Genomic DNA, 26,304 nt, shown 5'->3' on the forward strand with positions numbered 1-26,304 from the left:
AGAATAAAACAGATTGTATGACTCACATTAGCTGAAGAAAGGTAAAAATGTAAACAGATTGCATGTTCAGGTATAACATGCCAAGTTTGGCAGCCCTTAAGTGTAAAGGTGTTATAGTCAACAATAGTTTTTCCTACGAATTTGTAAAATGGTTTTTCCTAAAGTTAGCTCCGGTATAGTAAAAGTTAAAGAAAACTTATATCAACTTACCTAACTTTTACTACATGAATGCTAACTTTTAATGCAAAAAAGCTAACTTTTACTACGAATTTATACTTCTATTAATATTTCTAACTTTTATATTTGATATTCTTAACTTTTCGTACTAGATCGTAAGACCATACTCTCACAAGAGTTATAACCAACCATACATCACGAAAAACAAATTTAATCAAGAAAAGGTAAAAAGCCGTTGGTGCTCTTTTCATGTTATTTAGTACGAAGTATGTAAAATGTGTCTCTATGAGCTCTAATTATTCAATTTTTGCAGGAGAACTTTGACCAATTTGATTGAGATACATGCATGATAAAAAATGAAAAGATGCAAAGTAATGCAGAGAGCATAAGGACCCAAATATTCACCTTGTTTCTAAGTCAATCAGCAACCTCTGATTTCTCATCATATTAATCAATCACCTGCAATAGAGGACATAATAAAGACTCAAATAGTCCAATCAATTGCTAACAATCTCCTTTGCAAGGTGCCAATAACAGGAAGATAAACCAAGAAAACTAAATGAGGAAAATTAATCAAAACCCTAAAAATTGTAACATCTAAAGCAACAATATACATAACATTCAAATCATCGTAGCCTAATCGCAAACAATAAGTGAAAAAACATACTAGAAAACCTAAATCAAAACTAAAATTTCTAAACCTAAATAGCAAAATACCAAACTACGAAAATAAATTGAGAAAAACACACAAAAAGAAGAAAACTTACCTTGATTATGGAGTGGAATCAATGAAAAACAGCCGCAGAGAAAACAGTAGCAAAAAAATCGCAGAGAAAATCGAAGAAAATCGCCAGAGAGAAGGAGAGAGAGATAGAGGAGAGAGAAAGAAAGAGAACGCGGGAGAAAAAGAGTGAACAGAGAACGACGATTTTGAATCCTACTCACACGTGTGAGTCCAACGCAGGCCTGTTAATTGGGCTTGGTGTACAATAAATTATTGTACAACCTTTGTAAACAAGATTTTGTGATAAATTTATTGTACATTATGCTTAAACTTTTTATAAATTTTGATAACTTTATTGTGTTATAATTGACCTTTTGTATCAAGAAATAATTTTGATGGGTAAATTTTTTAAAGGCTATATGTAATATAAGTGATTTTAAAAGAGTAGTTTTTATTAAAGAGAAAATATTTATCATTAAAAATAAACAATTTTTTTTATACTTTATATATATTCAGCACGTCTCTTGTGAGACCATTCACACCATCAACTTGATGGTGTGACGAACGCGAAACCAATAACATACCTCCCCTAAAACTATAAAAAAAAGTAACAGATCTAAAATATAGAAGTAACATACATAAACTAAAAAAGTAACTCCTCTAAAATTATATATAAAAAAAAGTAACATGTCTAAACTATAAAGTGACATACCTAAACTAAAAATGTACCTCCCCTTAAACTATTCCGTATAAAAAAAAGGAAAATTTGGTAATATTAATCCAACCTTTGGCCGATTTTCTTTTATTAATCCCACCTACGACATATTTTTTAATAATCCCACCTTTACTACCCGACGACTTTTATTGGGCTTAAGTGGCCGGTAATCGGTGAAAAAGTCAACGAGATGGTGATGAATTGATGATGATGACTGAATATATCGAGAGAGAGTACTGCCATGTAGAGAAATAATGCCGCTTACAACAGTTTTATGACCTGTTGGGCCCAATAAAAGTTGTTGGGTAATAAAGGTGGGATTATTAAAAAATATGTCGTAGGTGGGCTTAATAAAAGAAAATCGGTCAAAGGTTGGATTAATATTACCAAATTTTCCTAAAAAAAAAGTAACATGTCTAAATTATAGAAGTAACATACCTAAACTAAAAAAGTACCTCATCTAAAATTATAAAAAAAAAGTAACATATGTAAACTATAGAAGTAACATGCCTAAACTAAAAAAAACACCTCCTCTAAAATTATTAAAAAAAAGTAACATGTCTAAACTATAGAAGTAACAAACCTAAACTAAGAAGGTATCTCCCCTAAAACTACTCCGTATAAAAAAAAGTAACATGTATAAACTATAGAAGTAACATACATAAACTAAAAAAAGTACCTTCTCTAAAATTATAAAAAAAAGTAACATGTCTAAACTATAGAAGTAACATACTTAAATTCGCAAGTGTGAACTGGTCTCACCATCAGTTGATGGTGAGGACAGTCTCATATAAGAATTTGGGATATATATTATACTTCGTACTTTATATTTGTTTTAAAATATTTATTGTGCACCACCCGAACTTAATTAAGAGTTTTGGCGGGGACATTTAGTCATGTTACATCAAAGGAAAATTGTAGTTCATCCCACTCTTATAAGTTAGGTAAAATAGTCCAGCATTTTTGCTGAACAAGGAATCTCATTTTTAACTAAAAGCTTCACTTTATTTTTTGTTTTTGGATGGGAAAAGTTGCTAGCTTATCAGTGGTTCTAAACACTCTACTCCGTACTTTAAATTTGTTCTGTTTAAGTTCCTTGAAATAAGACAATTGGTGGAATGGTGGAGTACCTAATTACAATACTCCGTATTTAGCCATTCTTAGAAAATGAAACTACAACAAAAAAATTGATTTTCCTAACAATGGCAGGATAGATAATTTTAGTATTCATTTCGTTCTTTTTTAATCTTTATGTTTGATAGAGTATTAATTGCACCTGATTTAACAAATACTCTATATAATGCAATTTATATATGTACGTGGATAAATATTTTTCTTCTTAAATAATGCAATTTCAGTTTATTGATATTGTTTTTTACATTTATCTAAAATCTGACGTTGGGAAAGTAAGTGAGATTTAATGTCTCAGAAATATATGAGAGATATAATGCTCCAGTGAATTTGATTGATTAAACTAATCATTTGACACGATTCGTAACAAAAGAATAGAGGCTTTTGTGTTACTCCCTCCATCTCTTTTTGTTCTAGCTTTACGTATTCCACTCCGGGTGTCACATTTTGTTCTTTACGGTTCTTTTTTATATTATCACATAAATGTCTTAATATTCTATCAAAATTTGTGTCTAAAGATACTTTTAACCAATTAAATTTATAGGGACATTTAATCTCTCATACTTTTCCATTGTGACATTAAAATCTTTCACACTTTCCCAATGTCAGATTATTGATAAAAAGTGAAAACATTATAAATAAACTTCATTTGCCTTGTAAAGGAATCTCAATTCATATTAACTAGTCGTTAAATTACGTGTATAATACCAAACGCAAAGAACAAAAGGAGACGAAGGGAGTACAATATCTGAAGTAAAAGGAAATATTTTAAACGTGATTATAAGACACACCCAAAACATACTACCTCAGTTCCTGAACTTTTTTTTACACTTACTACGTACTACTCCGTATGATTTATTTTATTTTTGAAAATATAATGTTTATAATTATATCCTGTATTCTGATTTTTTTTCACCCACTTACAATATTTATTTGCCCACTTGCATAATTATTCTATCTATTATGATTTTTTATAATCTAGTTTCACACTTAAACAAGATGTCACTTTCACCAACTTGCAAATAACGATCTCACTTGCTCACCTTCTCCTTTAACTTAATATAATTCACGTGAAAACGGTAACCATAAATAACATATGAGAATGGAGGTAGTAATACATAAGGAACAAAAATGAACGGAAGGATTAAGGCTCCGTTCTATTGGACTTATTTTGACTGAACTTATATTATCTGAACTTAACTGAACTTATCTGAACTTATTTTATCTGAAAAAAACTTATTTTGTCTGAAATAAACTTATTTGTGTGTGAAAATGTATGAAAAAAACTTATTTTTGCTGAACTTATATTATCTGAACTTATCTGAACTTATTTTGTCTGAAATAAGTCAAAATAAGTCGAACAGAACAGGGCCTAATTGTTTGAGTAAAATTGTTTGGCAAATACGGAGTAGATGCTCCAATCTTTATATTTCCTCCGTTTTTTTTACTTGTAACATTTGATGTTTTGTGCTTGCCAATGTAAATCATTAGCCATCAATATCTATGATTATACATTAGCTAAAATTATAAAAAATTTATATTTTGAAAATATATATCGAGACAAGTTTAACAAGAATTCTCACGAGTACAAGACTATATAGTTCATTACAAACTTTTACATAAGGCGGTCTTACAAGAAAGACCACCTTGTTGTCATATAAATTAAGAATTGTAACTAATTAGTTAAACACTGGAACTATTTAGTAAAATACTAGAACTAGTTAGTTAAGCACTAAAACTAATTGGTTAAACAATGAAATCAATTAGTTAAGCAATCAAAGTGGTCTTTCCGATAAGGCGGTCTCACACAAAAGTTGCCGATAATTCATTATGTATAAATCACAGAAAATTAATATGGGAAAAAGTATGAATATATAATTGTAAAATTACAAAAGGTGCAAGTGTAAAAAAAAATAGAGGAACTATAAATAACAAAAATATAATAATCTCTTTAGAAAAGCTATTCATACTCCGTATGAGTTTTTATTTTTCCAAATACAAGTAGCTTATTGGACCAAAACTTTATTTTAACTACCTTCTACTGTAATAACTAAATACCCTAATACTCCATACCAGGAAAATCAACCATCTTATTAGGTTTTTTAAATGATCAACAAATTAATTAGTCTATGTTTTATTTATTTTATTCTTATTGTAGAAAAGTATATCAGAAAAATCAGATATGGTGGTCAAGAAAATTTCAAACGAGGCCGTATCAGAAAAAACAAAAATTGAACAGAAAACATTCAAACTCGATCAGTTTAACCGTTAAACACTAACATAAAACATTCAGATCAGACTAGAAAAAATAAGACCAAATCACATCTGAAATAAGAAAGGTCAAACCAAACAAGTGAAGAGAACGAAGTCTTACATCAAAAACCTATAACAAAAAATTAAAGAGTACATAAGTACATAAACAATACGAGTATTTCCGGCCGTAATTTTCAAGAGTCACAATTTCATTTTTGGTTAATTTTACCTCCACTCTTCAATTGTTTACTGTATTTTACTATCCCATATTCCTATGAGCCCACTTAAATCATAAATAACTTTATTTTTTGTATCTTTTATATCCACTTGTTTTTTTATATTTTCCCCGATTCTTTTTAGTTGCAACATTTTGCTTTTCACGCTAGCCTATGTATATATTGAACAATTAATATATTTAATTACTAATAAGTAATAATTATAAAAAATTAATTTTCCGCAAAATATATACATTAAGACGGATCTAACAAGATCCCACACGAATATATTTTTCCTAAAGTATAGATCATAAAAAATAAACAAAGCATATTACGTGAATAGTGCACAAACCAAAATGTTAACTATTTTGTATCAAGGGAAATATTTCTTTATTGTCAATTGTCCAACATGTAACATTATCATATCAAATTCAACTATACTTCTTTAATACTTGTATCCAACATGTGACTCTTATAAAAAGACGAATTAATATATATAAAAATAATTAAAACTTCTCATTTTCAACCAAACCAACAACTTAACAAGTTAATTAGCCAATTAGTTATTTTATCCTTTGAATTATCAAAAAAGAAGTTATTTTATCCTTTGGTGCTTCCATAAAATGTAGAGAAGAAGAGTTGAAAAAGACCTTCCACGTGGGAATTAGGAAAGAGACATAGAATCGTCACTTTCTCTTCTTGTAGGACTGGGGAAGATAAAAACCAGTAGAAACTCCTAGGGAATACAGAATACTCATTTTCTCTCTCCTCCTTCTTCTTCTTCTCCCCTTAACTTCATTTCCTCTCTCTTCTTTTTCGCCTCTCCAAATGCCCGCTAAAATCACCCTTCCATGGGCAAGGCTTCGAGATGGTTCCGCGCCTTTCTGGGCTTAAAACAACCCGACCCGACCCCTAAAAAACAACCCACCAAGGACAAGCGCAGGTGGAGCTTCGTCAAATCTTACCGTGAGAAATCCTCCTCCACCACCACCACCAACAATAAACCTCCTCCACCTCCATCATCTTACCCCTACGACGCTACCTCAAAATCCGCCACCTCATCCTCTTACGTGGACGGTGGAAGAGATAATGATGCCAACAAACACGCAATTGCCGTTGCAGCAGCCACCGCAGCAGTCGCTGAAGCTGCCGTCGCCGCCGCACAAGCAGCCGAAGCCGTTGTCCGGTTGACTAACAACAGCGGGAGGTGTAATAGTAACACTACTAGTAGTAGTAGCAGAGAGTTATGGAGTTGTGCTGCTGTCGTCATCCAGTCCCATTTTCGCGGTTATTTGGTTGGTTTTCTCTCTCCTCTTTCGTTTTCCTATTAAACGGTGTCGTATCATATGCTAGCTGGTTAGAAGTGTCGTGATGTGTTTTCGTCGGTTAGTTTTAACAGAAATTAGACCCTTTCCTACGCTAACAAACGCGGGGAATTTTACTAACCAATACAATGAGCTATGCATAGCATGTGCAATTTAAAGCGCTTTTTGTTTATGTGGGGGATCACTATTAGTGGCTTTTAAGAGATTTTGTGATATCATGCCAACTTTTCCTACCATACTCACAAATTAGATCATAGACACGTGTACAGAATACATTAACATAATAATGTACTAAAGAGTAATGATAAAGACGAGATTGGAATCACCGTCAAGTTTTAAGAGTAGTGACAAAGACGAGATTGGAATTGTTATCAAGTCTTTTTGTTTAATTTAATTATTTTTTCTCAAGAGTGATCTCTAATTATTTTTTAATCAAGAGGAAGAACATGATTAGTGGTAATAATTAATTAAGTAATTGGGATTTAGGCGGATGATTTAATTTAAGACTAGAGGACCTAGCTAGCCAATCCTAAACAACTTTTGTTTGCTTTTAGTCTAATTATAGGGGCCATTCATATTGGGTACTTTTAGGAGTATTTTTTAAGTGTGGACATTGATAATAGTGTACTTCTTGTTGTTATTTATGGACATAGGAAGAAACAGAAGTATATTGTGATTTGTGAGTGGGGGATGGATTAATGTTTGATAATGCCAATACACGGATATGGCAAAAATACAGCTCATGGGTTGTTACTTGCTTTGTTACCCGGGCTCATGTACTAGTATCGTACACGGGTATGTGCCCAAGCGTACGACTCTACTAGAAAAATGAAATATTCCACGATTTTAGTCTAAAATAAAATGTCGGAATGTTCATACCGATATCTCAATTGATGATTCAATATGGGTACTTGAGGTAAAACGAATAGTCTGGGGTTGCTAGAATTGAATGGTCTTGGTCTTTTGGATTAAAGAGATGTCAAAATTGGTGAGAATGATGCAAAAAGAGACATATAGTCATTAAATTTGTCAACACCCATTGAAGCCTCCTTTGTCCCAAAGTCATTTGGTTTTTCTTAGTGGGGCTTAATTTGGACATTTTGGACCCTCATAAACCACATGATTTGTTGATTACTTTTATGCCTAGTTGATGATAACAAATGAACAATACTTTTTGTTGTCGTCATTTTAATAACTTTGGACCGATAATATTGATGATGAATTCTGCATATGGTGGAAGTATATGGTTGTGCCATTTGTACATTTGAGCTCTAGTAGTAAATTAGTAATGGACCTAATAGTGGCCAAAACACCATACTTGTGAAGTCATTATCTTGGGCATGTATTCTATCACTCTAATTGTTCAATCAGGTTAATTCATACATGGTACAACCGATTGTACAATACATTAAAAAATGACTAACTGGATATATACATATACGGAGTAGTTCGTAAAAATGATTGTTTTATTTAAATAATAACTTGTCTTTCTCAATAATTTACTCACTTTTTTCTCCAAATTTAGTACAATACTCTTGAAATACTACGTAATGTTTTTGTTTTACTCCTTGAATTAACAATTGATGAAAGAAAGCTTTATCCTTTGGGCATTATGTTTGATTCTTCGTTAACATTAATGCCCGTTGGTAATACCCAAAGGACGAAAAGGGACTTTGACAAAGCATGCATGTATGAATGTACATTGTACAGCATTCTTGATCATTTTACTTTTCGTTTTGATTTGTCTAATCATAAAGATTGAGTTGTTGTGCAAACTGTCCCACATCTTTGGTGAAAAATGGAAATAGATGCATCTAAATTTCTACTTTAATTCCAATAGTGAAAAGTACTATCTGGATTAATTTTAAAGGGCCGGATCAAAACAGGGTAAACAAAAAGGGACGAAGGGAGTAATTAGTTCTGTTTTCATGGTTGCACGAGATACTTTTGGGGTTTCCACCGTTAATCACGGCCATAATTACCCTTTCATGCTTTATTTGTTTTACCTCTTTTGTTTAACTCTTGTACTCCGTACTAATCTGTTCTGTTTGACTCTTTCTGTTTCTATTTGTTTGCCCCATTATTCTATTTTAATATGTCCCTTAAAGATTTCCCCAATTTCCTTATATAGTAATATTGTCCCTACAATTTCCCCCACTTGCATAAACTCATGAAGATTAAAAAGATAATGACCGTTAAATTTAGCCATGACCGTTAAAAAAACGCTGAGGGAGTATCATCTGAAACAATGAGTTAGGTTGGTCCTATTCTATTTTTTATTTCCTTATCAGAAAAAGTAGTTGTAATTATGCGTCCGTTTTGAAATACTCCCTCCGTCCCGAAATACTTGAAACGCTTTCCTTATCGGACCGTCCCGGATTACTTGAAACGCTTCTAAAAATGGAAACTTTACATAATATTTTATTATTTTCTCACATTACCTAAGGCCCACCAACAACCCTACTACCCCAAATAAACATTAAAAAATTCATGACCCCCACCACATCCCACTATCTATATTAAAAAAAATACCCCACTACTAACTACCTTTCAATTAAATAAGAAGTCAATTATAATGAATTAAACTCCGTGCCGGTCAAACGGTTTCAAGTATTTCGGGACGGAGGGAGTAATATTTTACACTTTAAAGTTAAGAGTGTACACACATTGTAAAAACAAATGTACTTTTCCTTCAAAAAAAAAAAAACAAATGTACTTGAATGAATAATGGTTTTGCTTAGCAAGAAATGTTTTGGTTTACTATAGACACATTTATACTGTAGATTTGTAGTCAGAACTCGTGCCTGAAGGCTTTCTGCAGAACTGAACTCTATATTAGTTGAATTGTCTCTGTCTTTCTTGAATAGTATTACTCCCTTTTCCCCTTTTTTATCAGGGAAACTGTGCACTAAACACTTCTCTTTTGGCTTTTACTTACCTTTTTCAAAACTTTGTACATTTAGCTTATCGAATTAAATTTAAACTACACATAGAATTTGGTACAAAAAGTAAATCAGAAATATTGAATGCTTAAAACAATTTGTTACGTTAATGGAATAAATGCAATTGCAGGCAAGGAGAGCATTGCGGGCATTGAAAGGGCTGGTAAAACTTCAGGCTCTTGTCAGGGGACACATTATGAGACGGAAAACTAAAGAAACGATGCGTTGCATGCAAGCTATGTTACGGGCTCAGGCACGGGCCAGATCGGGCCGCTCTTATATCCCAGAATCACCCTTTTCATCTACCAAATCTTGTCCTATACTTCTTCACCCGGTAAGCAAGTGCATTACTCCGTATTATCTGCAACTTGTTGTAAATGTTCCTTTATAGTAGTTGAATGTCTAGGAAGCTTCTTTGTGGTTTTTTCTTTGAATTGTTGACAAAAAATATGACCAATTTGCATTATTTTCCCACTTTAGTCAATGAATTAGCTACTTTACCTTTTTATTTTAAAAAAAATCAGTAGGTAGAAAAGGGAAGTGGTTGTTGTAGTGGAATTTTGATGATTGAGCTAGAAATAGCAGTAGTTGACTTGGTCAATCTTTTTCTTTTAGTGGCTTAATTTGGTTTTGCAGGCTTAATTTGACCATTTTTAATTGCTTAGGGTGACTTTATATGGAGGGGAGGTTGGAATTAGATTCTTGAGATAACGTGGTAAAAGATTACAATAAGTCCGGAAGTGGATTTGAAAATTCAAGATCAACTTAAGACTCAACTTTTTTTTCCCAACCAAATCAAATATTTGGTCTAATTTTTAAAAAGAGATACATTTTAACCGACACGTAGTTTTAACAGAGTGGGTTGAATTTATTAAAATAAAATGAAAGTGGGGTAATGGATGAATTATTTATTATACTAAAAAGATGATGTGAGTAAGTGTGGAGACAACCAATACATGTCAAAAAAGAAATATTAATATATAATTGGAATTGGGGACCAATACATGTCAAAAAAGTAAAGTGTATCGTTTTTTAAAATACGGCAATACGGCTGTTTAAGGAAATTGTATCTCTTTTTAAAAACACGGAGAGAGTATATCACGTCGTCACACTTAATTACAGAGTATTTAGAAAATTTACCAAGAAAAAGATATATACGTAAAATACTAGTTTAGGGGAGTCGGGGATGCTTAGAATAATGTGTAAAAATAAGAAGAGTCTTGTGTGAGTCTGAATAATAAAAAAATAGGTAAAAGTTAGTAGAAACTTGATGTGGCAGAGTTTGGATTTGGGTTGAATACGTGGGATAAACTTATGTGTGCATTTAACATCAATTTGATGTATGTCTTGCTCTTTTGTGACATTCGATTACGTCTTTTCACGTAAACTAAGTGTAAATTGCATCGATCATGATAGATTCACAATGAATTACACAATCTAATTCATTATTAATCATGAAGATGCATGCATTAACAAATGGTGTCTAAAATTCTGGTATTACTGTTGATAATGAAAGTCCACTAGCTTTCTCCCAACTTCTTGAATAAGTACTCTGTATGATGATTTAGTTTCAACTTGATTATGTCAGTGATCTCATGTTTATGAAATCTGGCTATAGGAACCCCCAACGCCTGATAAATCCGAGCAAGTTGTTCGAGCTAAAACCACAAATCTGGATCACTTACCAAAGATTAAGGTATATATATTATGATCCTTATCATTCAATTTTGCAAAAACCCTCTAAATACCTTATTACTCCTTATTAGCTACTCCCTCCGTCTATTTTTATTCTTTACGTTTGGTATTTTGCACGCGTTTTAAGAACTAATTAATGTGTATTTTGAGTTTGGAAAAATCGAATGTTCTGATACAATATTAGTGGATGGGAATTGGTTAATTAGCCTTACTATTCAATTTGTCTTTCTTGGTCAATATAGAATTGACTTTAATGTTTTTGCTTGCCTCAGAGGAATAGTTCAAAGTTAAGTAGCCGGGTCAACACCATGAGCCAGGACAGACCGAACTACGGCTCATCGTGGTCAGACCCACGAATGGACGACCCAATGTGGGACTCACGGGCCACAGCTTCCTCAAGAACATGCGTCACAGACGATGACCGAGCCGACAGAATCCTCGAAATAGACACGGGAAAACCCCATTATACCCTCAGAAGGAAAAGCCTCTTTGAAACCTCTCACTCAGGCTTATTAACATCAGACCTATTAAGCTATAGTCAGACTACCTCAAAGGACTCAACAACCCACCAAAGCCCGGGTTCATGTGAAGTAGTTCAAACCCTAAAACCTCTGTTACTCCCACAAGAAATCAGCGCGTATTGCACTGCAGAAAGCAGCCCACAGTACTGCTCAGCTGCCTCGCAAGGCGGTAGCAGTTCAAGGAGAGGAGGAGGGACATTTACTCCTACAAAGAGTGATGGTTGTTTAAGTGGCTACTCTGACTGTCCTAGTTACATGGCTTACACTGAATCAGCTAAGGCAAAAATGAGATCATTCAGTGCTCCAAAGCAGAGGCCTCAATACGAGAGAACGAGTTCGACTAAACGCTATTCGGTTCATGGGTTTGACCCGAGATCAAATGCACAGAGGGTTTCAGCTATGCAAGCTAGTTTCGGTAGTAAGGCGTACCCCGGGTCGGGTCAGCTGGACAGGCTCGGGCTTCCGGTGAGGGATGGTACAGTTGTTTACTACAGTGGGTATCTAAACTAGATCAGAAGTTTGTTTTTATTAAGATCTAATTAGTCTAACTCATGGAATGTCTTAGGATAGTTTTTGTTTTTGTTTTTTTAGTGATGAAATTACACCTAATGATGTCTAACTAACCCAAGAAGGAAGCTAATGCTTGTTTTTCAGTATTATTGGAACTTAAATTTGTCATTACTATTAACTAATGTTATCTTCTTTTAATAAGAATGTGAGCAAGATCTAAATGTGGTCCCTAGAAATTTTGATGAAAGAAGGGACATTATTGATTAATCCCAAGGTGAAGGTGGTTGAGATTGTGTGTAGTTAAAATATTGAAGCCTTGAGAATTGACAGGAACATAAAGTTAGGATTTCTATGAGCTTAGCTGTCGGTGATGGTGGTCATGATTAACAACCACAGTGCCGGTCAGGCTACGCTCGCAATAACCCATGCAGTCACATATGCTGTAACCCAATCAATCTTAATTAATGCTTATAATTTCAGGGCAATGTTAGTTACTCCCTCCGTCCCGGAATACTCGACCCGGTTTGACCGGCACAGAATTTAAGGGACTTGAATTGACTTATTTAATTTAATAGTTAGTAGTTGATAGTGGAGTATTATTTTAATGTAGTTAGTGGGAAATGTGTAAAGGGGTGGGGTTGGGGAAGAGTAGGGGTTGAATTTTTAATTATTTTTTGTATGGAGTAGGAGGTAGGTGAGTTAATAGGGGTGGAGTGAGAAATAATATAAGATTGTTAGAATATTTCCATTTTTAGAAACAGGTCAAGTATTAAGGGACGGCCCGATAAGGAAAACAGGTCAAGTATTTTGGGACGGAGGGAGTATACACTTGTACACCTACGGAGTAAATATATCTTATATGAAAATTGATTTTGGCACATCACTTTGATACTGATACACCATTGTCCATTGACCCTGTACTTATCACAGTGGCTAGTGGCCTGGTGAGTGTGTCAAAGCCAGTTTTCTGAATATATGCAATTACGGATGCTTAACTATTACTCCCATTTGCAAAATTTGTTAGCAAACTTCACCATACAACAGAGTCGGAACGCTAGTCAGCACGCGAATGTTGCTTAATTTTTCTAATCTACACATACTCCATCCATCCTTACAAGATTGCTATCATATACTATAAATAGATGTCCCTATTTGTTTACTCCATATCTTATTTAGTTATTTGGTTTGTAGTTCCCATATGTCTCTTCTCATACGCGAGTAAATAGGTCTGGAGGTCCCTTAACTTTGCCAAAAGGAGCAGTTAAGTCCCTCAAGTTTCAAAAGGAGCATTTAGGTCCCTCAAAATGGATGGAATAAGCTATTTTTATTAACACCGTTACATTTTCCGTTAAGTTCAATTAAATAATAATAAAACTGATTTTAAATAAAGGGAAATCAATTTACATGTGTATAAATGATTTAAAATAGCTTCTTTTGATTTTGACTTAGCTTTTTCAAGTTCCTTAGTCTTTTCATTTGCTTTTTCACCCTACACATTTCATCATAACAGAGCAATTTAACCCTATACATCTACAATAAAAATTAACAAAATATATTAAAAGAGATGCTAAAATATTTGATCTTGATTAATTCCGAGAAAGAAAAAACTGAGATCTAATCCCCCAAACAAATAGATTGATCATTTGGTGGAAGATGGCAGTGTATTCCATTGAACAATGATATAGGGATTACAATATGATCGAGTCCTAATTCATTAATATGACTAGAAGTCTAATATACATCAAATATCCCAAGGCAAAATCCTATGAGATATCTAAGTAGTTAAAAATCAAGTGTCGATGTGATTACAAATAGTTCTTACACTTAACTTATTAAACACAAAATCACAACATATATTAATAAAGGATAATCTAGTTACATGACAATGGTCCTTCCCCACTGTACAAGGCTAGTAAATACCCGTTGCCAACCCAATCCTCAAAAGGGTAATACACTTGAACCATAACATAAGACCAACCGAGTAACGGATACCATTTATGCACAATTTGATCCGACTCACGTTTGTTCGGCCCGGGATACAGACATTCTGGGATACAGACCAACTGCCTCGCGTACCTTCTGTTCACATGCCATCCATTCGTTTCATGTACTGCTTGAACCCTTGGTTTGATGGCCATGATCTAGAACTCTCGAGGTGAGGCCCCACGAGGTGGATCCCTTCACAACACGCCTTTGTCGAACCCAAGCTTCACTTCATCGAAAAATGATTTCCTCACCATTCGATGATCTGCTTTTCAGGATTCTCCAACATTCACAACCCCTTTGAGAATGACTCAACAAGGGGTCATGGAAGCATGACATTGGAAGGCTACTTAGACAGAGAAACTACGGTCGTGTTTTTTTTATGACTAATTTTTATTTTCTGATATGGGGGGTGATATTTGTATACGAAATCTTCTATGGTTAAGAAGATATTCATTGTGTTGTGATGAATTGAAAGGAAAAAAAACTGGGTTGTTGAGTAGAAGAAGAAATATATATGGAGTATTGAATACAAACCAAGATATAAGAGATGAATATTGTTGTAATGCTTTAAGCCAACCCCCTTGTGTTTATATAGTCAAGGAAGACCAATGGAAGATAAGCTGTTTCTCACATCTCAATGCTTCTCATTAAATACTTAGGAGTAGTTAGTAGACCAAGGAAGACCAAATTAAATATAGTGCGTCTGAAATGCAACTTGTATCTAATACAAATGTTTAAATTTCCAGAACAGTGGATACATACTCCGTATATGTGCCTAGTTTGAACACATACTCCGTATTAAGGTTCATTACCTTACTCGGACGAAGCTCTTTTACGTCCTCTTATCTAACGAGTATGACCATTAATTGAATTTCGTTAAATAATACTCTGATGAGCGAGCTTAGCTTTGAGACGAGATAGAACACAAAATGAGGCTCATTAAACAAATCAGTTTGGACATGATCTGAACACAAACATGCTCGTTCATGTTACAAGCTCGTGAACAAGCTCGTTTATATTCATTTATTTAATTAATTAGACGGGCTTGAACACACATCTAAACTTGATAAATAAATTAGATTCAGGAGCATGAAATATTGGACATATCGGTAAGTGCAACGTCTAATTGTAAATTGTAACAAAATTCATAATTCACGTTCTACAAAATTTTTAAGTGTTTTATTTGCCATGGAATGTTAAATACTCTGTTTTTTGAGAGCATCAACGGCTATATTTTTGTAAAAAGCTAACTGAAATGAATTTCCCTTTATTTAATTATTGGTAAATGGTAAATGTAACTGTTTTTTTGTCGTTTAGTGCCTTTTATTTAGTTTCCTTTTAATTTAATTGAATTTTAACGGCTGTTAGTAACAGAAGTCAAAAAGCAGCGGTTATTTAATTTAACTAGAAGACAAATCTACATACCATTTACTTTTGTATAAAACCAATTCTTAATAAATTGCACAAAAGGATTTGAAGTAATATTTTAGGGACGGAGGGAGTAATCGTTGCTGATAGCTCGGAAAAGAGTGTATATCTTTCATGAGATTTCTAGAGACAGGAAGAGAGGAGAGAGGAGAGTGTGAGGTCTAGAAAAATGAATGTGTGTATCAGTATAAATAAATAAAGATGGTTGTGGGCTGGGCATGGGCTGATTTTTTGGGAAAAAGCACGGCAGGGCATAGCACTACTCGACCCATCACGACAAAACACACTAAATTTAGGCTTAAGCACGACGGCCTGACTCAGCCCGACACGAAAGCACGTGGACCTGGGCCCCGTTTTGAACTTTTCAGCTCGGCACGAAAGCACGGGGATTGACTCAGGCCTGGCCCGTTTAGGCCCCCTGCCATCTTTAGGTATAAGGTGACAAAATGAGCAAAAATGTGATAACCAGGTTGTTTAATAAAACTGCCAAAATTAATAGATGGTTAAACAGAGATAATGAAACATTTTTGTAAATCAAACTCTTTATTTTTCAGGTAAGATAGAATGTTTTACCGGGCCGGAAACCTACATGGGTCGGTCAGCTTGGGCCAACGGACTAGGCACTTTAAGAGCGGCGGAATAGTAAGGGAAACTCTCTCTCAAAGTGCCCCTAAAATCATTTCCATTAGGCCAAAACATATCTTGATTTGGTAAATCCACTTGTGTGCCTATTCTAATACTAGGAACGGAGCAAAAAAAAAAAAATCACCGAATTATACACCTAGCTTTAGATATACTCGAGAACATCAGAACAAGATAAATGTTGTAGTAAATTCCAACAATTTGGATCTAAGTCTAATTTGTCAAAACTCAAAAGTATGATTGAGATGATGGGCTGTATAATGTATTGTATAGAACTGGCAGCAGGCAGGCCCTGAGGTTTCCTTCAGAACATCACCTGATAACGACTTCCACTACACAAGCCAACACACCTACATTTTTCTTACATAATCTTTACGGATATTCATCGAATCATAAATATATTCATGATTTCACTATAAAAGATATGGAGTAGCATGCAAATTTATAAATTTCTACAAAATATTGCCAGCATCTGCTAAAATGGATTTATATGGTACTGGTACAAGAGAAAGTGACTATTTCTTTTATTTTTCTTTTGATTGAAAACGACCTCATCCAATCAATATTTTTAATTTTTAATCTTGAGCAGGTGGACTCTGTTTTGTTTAAAACGTTTTCGTGAAAAACGATTTTCTCTTTTTTCAATCATTTTATATTGCCTGGTTTAACAAGGGATGTGAAAACAATTTCCATAACTCTGGAAAAACTTTTTCCCTTTGAAAGGAAGCAAACAAGTTTTCCACTCTTCTTTATTCCATTAATCTTCTTTTTTCCTATTAATTTTCTTGTAAAAATCCAAACAAAGGAAAACCAGTTTGAAATAACAACGTGATAAGTATTCATTGATTTCCTATAACAGTATATGATTGAACATGATCAAAACCAGAACTCAGGTGATTCATAACTTACTTACCACTTAATCAACTAGCGGGTTGTGGAGCTTATACCTAATGTCCCAAGTATTCAATGCACTGGGATATAACTCATAATGATAAAAATATATACTAGTCATACTTGTAAGTTCCGAACAGAGTAATCCGTCTTGACTATTAAGTCATACGGGAATGGTGCAATTTGGATTATACACCAAAGTTGTATAGTGCTGATTGTGCACCCTGATGAACATTCATTCAGCATCTATTGAACCTGAATTTCTACCCTTCTAAAGTCCTACTACATACTATCAAAGAAACTAAAGCCCATCGGAAAATGCAAAACCGAACTGATGACCAAAAAAAATTGCGACTGCTATGAAAAAAAACAAGTTATCTTGCTCATTTACAACATATAATGTCATCAGTCATCACTCAAAGCTTGTTCCATATACTTCTATAAACACACTTATTAACAAGACGAACAATTAAAAAATAAAAATAAAAAAACTTGTATGTATAATGCATTGCTATCTACTCATGTACAATGATATATTCGATCCGATCTATATAACCAAAATGGAAGGGGAAAAAACGTGAAACTAATACGAAAAAAGAACATATAAACGGATATGTAAGAACTAAGAAGGGTGTTCGAGGGTCTGACATTTTCTTCTCAGTTTCCACATTGCCATTTTGAAGTAGGCACACAGCTTAGGTAACGACACCATCTGCAATGATCATTTCCGTTCTTTCCTTGGAAGAGCATTACCAATGCTATTGTCAATCTGTGTGACAAACAACAAGTATGATGATTATTTGACTAATCTTATCATAAAAAAATGTAAAAGAATATACAAGTGTAGAATCAAATGATACTCAAACTTCCTTCGCCAAAATGATACTCAGTACACTAATAATTTTTACTGCAAAATTTTCCATTTTGACACTTCTTTCGTTCTCTCTAGTACGAAATGCCCGCATAACTCGACTTGCAATGTGAATAAAAGAGACTAAGAACTCTACAAGTCTTTCTTTTAAACCTCGCTTAGCTTTTGCTCATATTCAGCATATTTAATCTTTCTACTTCAAATTACAGCAGACTAAATCAAAAGCTCCTCCCTACTTATTTGCTTGAACTTGTCAAATAGGTCATCTAAATGCATCTGGACTTAGCGGGGACAGCGTTTCTTGTAATTGTAGAGTAGGTTAAAAAGAACCTCTCTAGGGTAGGAAACTAGGGATGAGATGACAATGAACTTCAGACGAACAAGTAGTTTCTAGTGTCAACAAAGATAGATACAGGTGAGATAACCATAGAATCATATATTCAAAGTCCAACAAAAGATCTTAAGCCTCGAATTAACGCTTATCTATTTTCTAAAGACCAATACACATCCCTTTCACATTTTTGGTCTCATCCTATATGTATATCCTAGCACTTCTCATTGTGCCACATCACCAAAATCATTGACCTTAAAGTAACTAGTTTCAAGTTGATGAGATGTTAAAATCAGAAGAGGCTGGATGGAGCATATAATTGGGGTATATGATCACTGGTCATAAAGAAAAAAATTCACATGTGTTTGCAAAATGATTGTGACACTTCAACATTCATTGAAAGATATGGATTGAGTTGGACCTACAAATGATAGTGAAAATTCTTACCCGGTTATCAGCAACGCCGCACCAATAAAGAATAACACCATTTGGTATGGCATAAATTTGGATTTCACACGTGCGTGCTCAGGATATTGGTGACGCTCTAACCACCCATATTGAGGGCGTAGGAGTAATACAAACCCAAGTAGGAATCCTGATATAAATCCTCCAATGTGGGCAAAATTGTCAACGTGAGGAAGGATTCCAACAGCCAAGTTGATAGCAATCATGATCAAAAGCGTGAACAGAGCAGCAGCCTAAAAGAACACAAACAACTCAGTTAGCTATAAACATGAGGTGTACTTCAACATATTTTGCGAGATCTGCAACTCATTGGTGTTAATTACATAAGAGCATTCTCTTAGCCTCTTAGGTTTATCATTTTCTCATAGCTTAAAAGACAAAAAGGCTCTAAAGGGTATACAATTAATAAAATATAGAATTAAGCATGTAAGTACTCGCCTATGCTCTTAGACAGGAACAATTTGTTATCCAAATTCATCAAACAAGCACACAAATTTAAACCCTTGTTTGATTTACATGGTAAGTAAGATCTAGCAAATACAAGTACTAAACTACTAAAGAAACAAATAGGTTGTTACCTTGTTTGCGTAGATTGTCCAATTGGTAAGAAGCTCGGCAAGCATTGCACCAAGTAGTCCAAACAAGGCACCAGAGGCTCCAACAGATATACTTTTTTGGAGAAAGAGTGCAGACATTACTGATCCACCAAGACCTGAAATCACGTAAAGTACTCCAATACGCACTGCCACAAAGGAACAAAGAACTTCAGTGCTCGTGGTATAATAATTTTACAACTATATTGAAGAATGTAAAACTTGTTATAAAACTAACTATACAGATTGATTTATCATTTTAGAAGCGAGACCATACCAAATCCAAATTGCTGTTCAAGGCGAATACCGATGAATACCAAACTCAGCATGTTCACGAGGAGATGGACTACACCAGCATGCAACCAGATACAAGTAATTAGTCTCCATCCTTGATGTTGATGCACCACCTTATCCCACTGAAGAGCCCCTAGATTCATTAATCTGCAGGAGTCCATTATACACCAAGCAATATAAGGAAATATTTATGGTTAAAGCGGAAATGCTTTTGTGTTGAGTGTTGACTAATATAACAACACATCTAAGCTAAGAAACTTCGAGGGAAATTAATACAGCATTATCACAAAGTAAACATTCATAAACTTTTAAGTGTTTATTGATAGGACATATTTTCCCGTCTCAAAGAGAACTGTACAGAAAAATCAATGGTAAAGACCACTAACGCTAGAACTCCCAAATTAAGGAAAGATTATGCGTAAACGGTAAACAAACGACTGGCCCACAATGTCATCCTATTTAGTGTATACTATGACGAAGTGCATATTATTGACACACGCTAACTTATAAAACTAGAACTCAACACTATACACCTTCGTGGTTGTGAAAAGATAAGCTAGTACGGTCATCAAGGGATAAAGGAGGATGAAGAAAATGTCATCTTATGGGTGAAGAACTCTTGATCAATCTCAGATATCAACAATACAGTCAAATCCCATAACTTCAAAAGGTGCATTGGATGTGCGGTAATACTTATGAAAAGTTAAGGTGGCATGTATTAATACTTTAGCCGGTTGTGATGGTACTGTAAATAACTATTGTGCTAATATAGGAGCTAGTGGTGGAAAGCGTCAACAAAATTTCGCCGATCTCTCAGGTCAACTTATAAGTCATCAACATCCATTAGCAAGCTACGACCAGTTTACAGTTGATACTAGATTTGCTAGTAAAGCCTTTTCATAAACATACACAGCTATATTCCCATTAAAAGTACCTCGACTTAAAAAAGTAAGCTTAACTAGTTGACCCGCCTGGCAGTCTGGCACAATGACATATTAGCATGGAAGAAATGTTCAATAACCTCTTCCTTAAATATTCAAGCAATTAAAATACTTCAGTAATGTTCACCAATTACAACAATTTCAACAAAAAATCAAGCACGACGTGTTCGAAATTGTAATTTTAACTACAATTAAACCCAGTCATCACATATGCAGCTTGATTGCTGGAAGATGACTGCTTGAAGGTGACATAAACAGAATCGAGCTTTCATAAAAGAATGATTCTCACAAGTGCAAGGGAAAGTCCCAATAACAATTTAACTTTGACAATCAAATTCACACACTCCCATATAGGTCAAATTTAGGGATTATTAATAATACAATTGATTAATTTGAAACATACCATCATCGGACCAATAAATTGAAGCAAAAACAACTCTTATGAGTAAAATTCATACTAATGACCTAAAATTCAAGCATCATAAAGAACACCCACATCAATTAATGAACAAACCGCATCAAAACTACAAAAATCAAGCAAAATAGGAAACCCCACACTTTTAACACCTAATTTCAAGCTAAAAACTGATCAAAACATTAATTCATCATACATCCCAGATCAAAACAACTAAAATCAAGCTGAAATGAATAAGATAAAAAGGGTGGAAAAATTACGTGTTAGCAGAAGGACCGAGAAGGGGGTTCTCTCTGAGTGGTTGAAAAGAGAAGCGACCAAGAAATCGAGCGACACAACCATCAAACCCAAAATTGTTTTTAGGGCAATTGTTGATGAACATAACAACAATAAACATTGCAACATTTGCGACAACAATCATGGGTACCAACCAAGAAGTCCATTGTCTAGCAGAAGATTCAATGTGATACCCAGATGGTGCAACTGGGTGATTCGGCTGTTGTGTGTTGTAACTGTTGTATCTGTTGTAACTGCTGTTAACATCTCCGTTCTTCTCCAGATCTCTGCTTCCCATGTTTGATTTTCTCTCTCGTTTTTGTTGTTGTTGATGATAATGGTGGATTTTAGGTGTTGGGAGTGGTTGATATATGAAGAAGATGAAGAGGAGTGGGTGTAGTTGATTGGGTGGGTATTGAATTGATGCGAGTCGGTGAAGTTACTCCTGTTGTTGCAGGGAGAATGGGAGGTTAGAGGAGAGAGAAAATGAAGTGGTGGAGTTTTAATTGACTTTCAAATTAATCTCAGCTAATTATTTTGCTTTAGTGTCATTATTTAAGCATCACTTAACCGCGTTTTGTTGGGGGCCGCAGTCCAAGAGAAACAAACCAATTTTACCTTGTACTAACCCGGTAGAGTAAATAGATCTGCAGGTCCCTAAACTTTGCCAAAAGGAGCAGTTAGGTCCCTCAAGTTTCAAAAGGAGCATTTAGGTCCCTGCGTTTGGATGGAATCCGCTGCTTTTTGTTTTCCGTCACTAACGTCCGTTAAAATGCATTTAAATTAAAAGGAAACTAAATAAAAGGCACTAAACGACAAAAAAACAGTTACATTTACCATTTACCAATAATTAAATAAAGGGAAATTCATTTCAGTTAGCTTTTTACAAAAATATAGCCGTTGAGTCTCTCAAAAAACAGAGTATTTAACATTCCATGGCAAATAAAACACTTAAAAATTTTGTAGAACGTGAATTATGAATTTTGTTACAATTTACAATTAGACGTTGCACTTACCGATATGTCCAGTATTTCATGCTCCTGAATCTAATTTATTTATCAAGTTTCGATGTGTGTTCAAGCCCGTCTAATTAATTAAATAAATGAACATAAACGAGCTTGTTCACGAGCTTGTAACATGAACGAGCATGTTTGTGTTCAGATCATAAACGAGCTTGTAACTGATTTGTTTAATGAGCCTCATTTTGTGTTCTATCTCGTCTCAAAGCTAAGCTCGCTCATCAGAGTATTATTTAACGAAATTCAATTAATGGTCATACTCGTTAGATAAGAGGACGTAAAAGAGCTTCGTCCGAGTAAGGTAATGAACCTTAATACGGAGTATGTGTTCAAACTAGGCACATATACGGAGTATGTATCCACTGTTCTGGAAATTTAAACATTTGTATTAGATACAAGTTGCATTTCAGACGCACTATATTTAATTTGGTCTTCCTTGGTCTACTAACTACTCCTAAGTATTTAATGAGGAGCATTGAGATGTGAGAAACAGCTTATCTTCCATTGGTCTTCCTTGACTATATAAACACAAGGGGGTTGGCTTAAAGCATTACAACAAGACTATATTTAATTTGGTCTTCCTTGGTCTACTAACTACTCCTAAGTATTTAATGAGAAGCATTGAGATGTGAGAAACAGCTTATCTTCCATTGGTCTTCCTTGACTATATAAACACAAGGGGGTTGGCTTAAAGCATTACAACAATATTCATCTCTTATATCTTGGTTAGTATTCAATACTCCATATATATTTCTTCTTCTACTCAACAACCCAGTTTTTTTTCCTTTCAATTCATCACAACACAATGAATATCTTCTTAACCATAGAAGATTTCGTATACAAATATCACCCCCCATATCAGAAAATAAAAATTAGTCATAAAAAAAACACGACCGTAGTTTCTCTGCCTAAGTAGCCTTCCAATGTCATGCTTCCATGACCCCTTGTTGAGTCATTCTCAAAGGGGTTGTGAATGTTGGAGAATCCTGAAAAGCAGATCATCGAATGGTGAGGAAATCATTTTTCGATGAAGTGAAGCTTGGGTTCGACAAAGGCGTGTTGTGAAGGGATCCACCTCGTGGGGCCTCACCTCGAGAGTTCTAGATCATGGCCATCAAACCAAGGCTTCAAGCAGTACATGAAACGAATGGATGGCATGTGAACAGAAGGTACGCGAGGCAGTTGGTCTGTATCCCAGCATGTCTGTATCCCGGGCCGAACAAACGTGAGTCGGATCAAATTGTGCATAAATGGTATTCGTTACTCGGTTGGTCTTATGTTATGGTTCAAGTGTATTACCCTTTTGAGGATTGGGTTGGCAACGGGTATTTACTAGCCTTGTACAGTGGGGAAGGACCATTGTCATGTAACTAGATTATCCTTTATTAATATATGTTGTGATTTTGTGTTTAATAAGTTAAGTGTAAGAACTATTTGTAATCAGTTTTGATGAAATGTGTATGGTGAAAAAGCAAATGAAAAGGCTAAGGAACTTGAAAAAGCTAAGTCAAAATCAAAAGAAGCTATTTTAAATAATTTATACACATGTAAATTGATTTCCCTTTATTTAAAATCAGTTTTATTATTATTTAATTGAACTTAACGGAAAATGTAACGGTGTTAATAAAAATAGCTTATTCCATCCATTTTGAGGGACCTAAATGCTCCTTTTGAAACTTGAGGGACTTAACTGCTCCTTTTGGCAAAGTTAAGGGACCTCCAGACCTATTTACTCCTAACCCGGTACTAGCCTACTAGGTGTACTTTACTAGCAAGGATCCTCTCCATTTCCTAAAATAAATGGATAAATATATTCTTTGTTAATTTAGTTATTAAATTAATACTCCCTCTGTATTTATTTAAGAGATACACTTGATCGGGCACGAGATACTCCCTCTGTATTTATTTAAGAGATACACTTGATCGGGCACGAGATACTCCCTCTGTATTTATTTAAGAGATACACTTGATCGGGCACGAGATACTCCCTCTGTATTTATGGATATATATACTCCGTGGTAATTCATTTCTTAAATCAATGGTTATGTATATACAAAAATGGAGATGAGATGATCCTCTCTCTTAAACCCTAACCTCCTTTAACAAATGTTGAAGGAGCTTATATCGATTTTTATCGTTGGAAATCCCCTATCTTTGTTATTTTGTTGGTTTGTTCCTTTAATTTTACCAAAATAGCTAATTTGACAATTGTATTTACCAAAATAGCTACTTTTAAATTTTAATTCTCAAACTAGCTACAGATTTGACTTTTAACAAAAAACAATTTACTGGTTTTGGTTTGGGTTTTTTTTTCTATTGTGAACCGATTTGGTTTAAGCTTTTTTTAATAATGAACCGAGTTGGGGTTAATTTTGTTTTGGGTTTGCAGATTTTATATTTTTGGGTTCTTACCGTCATTGCTACTATGGAGCCCTCCCAATTGACTATTGGCATTTCTAAACTTAATGTTTTCACTGAAGATTATAAAAGAAAAATTGACAAGTATGTAAATTTTTTTACAGGTCCCCATTTTCCATGCATATTGGAGACTTAATTTTATTCAACAATACGGAGTACTTAATTTTCTCAATTTTGATTAGTTATGGAATCTATTTCTAGACTATAGGTTATATAAAATATTCACATTTGCTAATCGTGTTTGGAGTCGGCGAAATGTTATAAAAAATTGTTTTAATTCTCTTCTATTTGGGCTGACTTGAATTATGAAAATTGATTCACTGCATTACAAAAAGCTCTTGACTGATCTTGTTCTTGCGAATTAATCTGCTATATGTTGGAAGAACGATAACTCCCTTTGTTTGGGCTAATGCTACTGTCCAAGTTCATTCTAATTTTGTAATGTATTTTTTCCTAAGTATATATAATATACTCGTAAGAGTGTAAGACCTTTACTGTTTCAATGTTCTTTAGTTTGTGATTTAAGTTTTGTGTTGATGTTATGTCGACTATCTAGTATACTTCACAGCTAGTATCAAAACAAATGGTTCATCTAAAAAAACTCAAAAATAAACTGGAGTGCTTGCTTGTAGTGGGGGAAAAAAAAAACCAAACCGGTACTCTGTAAATGAATAAAAAGTCAAACCGGTTTGAAGATTGTTATTTGTTGCCTCAAAGCCAAAATAGTCATTTTGGTAAATATATTTTAGCTAGTTTGGGAAATAGAATTTTAAAATAGTCATTTTGGTAAATAAAATTATCAAAGTAGCCAATTTGGTAAAAGATCCTACTTAATGAGTATAGGTGTACTTTACGAGTGAGAATCCTCTCAGTTACCTACTACGTAAAAGTTATGGATTTATTTATTAAATTTCTCGTTGCGAAAATATGTACTCGGTAATTTATTTCTTAAATCCATGGTTGCGTTTATAAAGAAATGGAGAGGATCTTGACATGTATTCCAATTGTAAGAATAAACTCTTTAGTTTTTTTTTGTCATTTCAACGTCATTCATATTTATCATGTTACTCCGTATGTATAGAATTAATTGGTGCACTCTCCATAATCGGTTGTATTTTATTAATTGGTGTATTTTCCATTTATAAAAAAAATTCCTTTAATTTATAATTTCCTTTTTACCCAAAGGACGCCATACTAGTAATATTTAATCAATTATTTATTGTTTTTCTTTTCTTTAAAATACTTTAATACCCTCACTATCTTTTATTACAATTATTTATTCTCTATTTACCCACTTACATATTAATAAAATCAACTCAAACTTCGTGTCCGTCAACATGCACCAATTAATTCTATACGGATAGAGTAGAATGTTACGGACTAAATGATACCAAATATAAATAAATTGCTCCCTGATTTTAACGTCATCATTATTCAATATTTGTCACGATTTATATATTGACAAAAAAATACTTGTAATAATTTAGGTTGGGTTCTATTCTCCGAATTTTCACTTTTTTAACTTA

The 26,304-nt window shown here is 34.0% G+C and overlaps 2 protein-coding genes across 3 annotated transcripts; one reads left to right on the top strand and one right to left on the bottom strand.

Annotated features, from left to right (window-relative positions):
* Positions 1 to 5,866: 5,866 nt before the first annotated feature.
* Positions 5,867 to 12,429, top strand: LOC110802093 (protein IQ-DOMAIN 22). Of its 2 annotated transcripts, XM_022007509.2 has the most exons (4): positions 5,871 to 6,510; positions 9,613 to 9,816; positions 11,101 to 11,178; positions 11,450 to 12,429. In XM_022007509.2, exons 1-4 carry the CDS (start codon positions 6,067 to 6,069, stop codon positions 12,206 to 12,208), a joined length of 1,485 nt encoding a protein of 494 aa, XP_021863201.2. In that variant the 5' UTR covers positions 5,871 to 6,066; the 3' UTR covers positions 12,209 to 12,429. The 2 variants fall into 2 exon arrangements, with proteins under 2 accessions (XP_056686896.1, XP_021863201.2); XM_056830918.1 differs by lacking the exon at positions 11,101 to 11,178 and having other exon boundaries at positions 5,867 to 6,510.
* Positions 12,430 to 17,515: 5,086 nt separating this feature from the next.
* On the bottom strand, positions 17,516 to 21,890 carry LOC110802099 (RHOMBOID-like protein 2). The gene is made up of 5 exons (XM_022007524.2): positions 21,326 to 21,890; positions 19,693 to 19,856; positions 19,401 to 19,564; positions 18,805 to 19,055; positions 17,516 to 17,924 (listed from the first exon to the last, which is right to left on the bottom strand). The coding sequence occupies exons 1-5, from the start codon at positions 21,637 to 21,639 to the stop codon at positions 17,813 to 17,815; spliced, it is 1,005 nt and encodes a 334-aa protein (XP_021863216.1). The 5' UTR covers positions 21,640 to 21,890; the 3' UTR covers positions 17,516 to 17,812.
* Between the last annotated feature and the right edge of the window lie 4,414 nt (positions 21,891 to 26,304).

Source organism: Spinacia oleracea, chromosome 6, assembly GCF_020520425.1.
Source record: "Spinacia oleracea cultivar Varoflay chromosome 6, BTI_SOV_V1, whole genome shotgun sequence".
Lineage (NCBI taxonomy): Eukaryota > Viridiplantae > Streptophyta > Magnoliopsida > Caryophyllales > Amaranthaceae > Spinacia > Spinacia oleracea.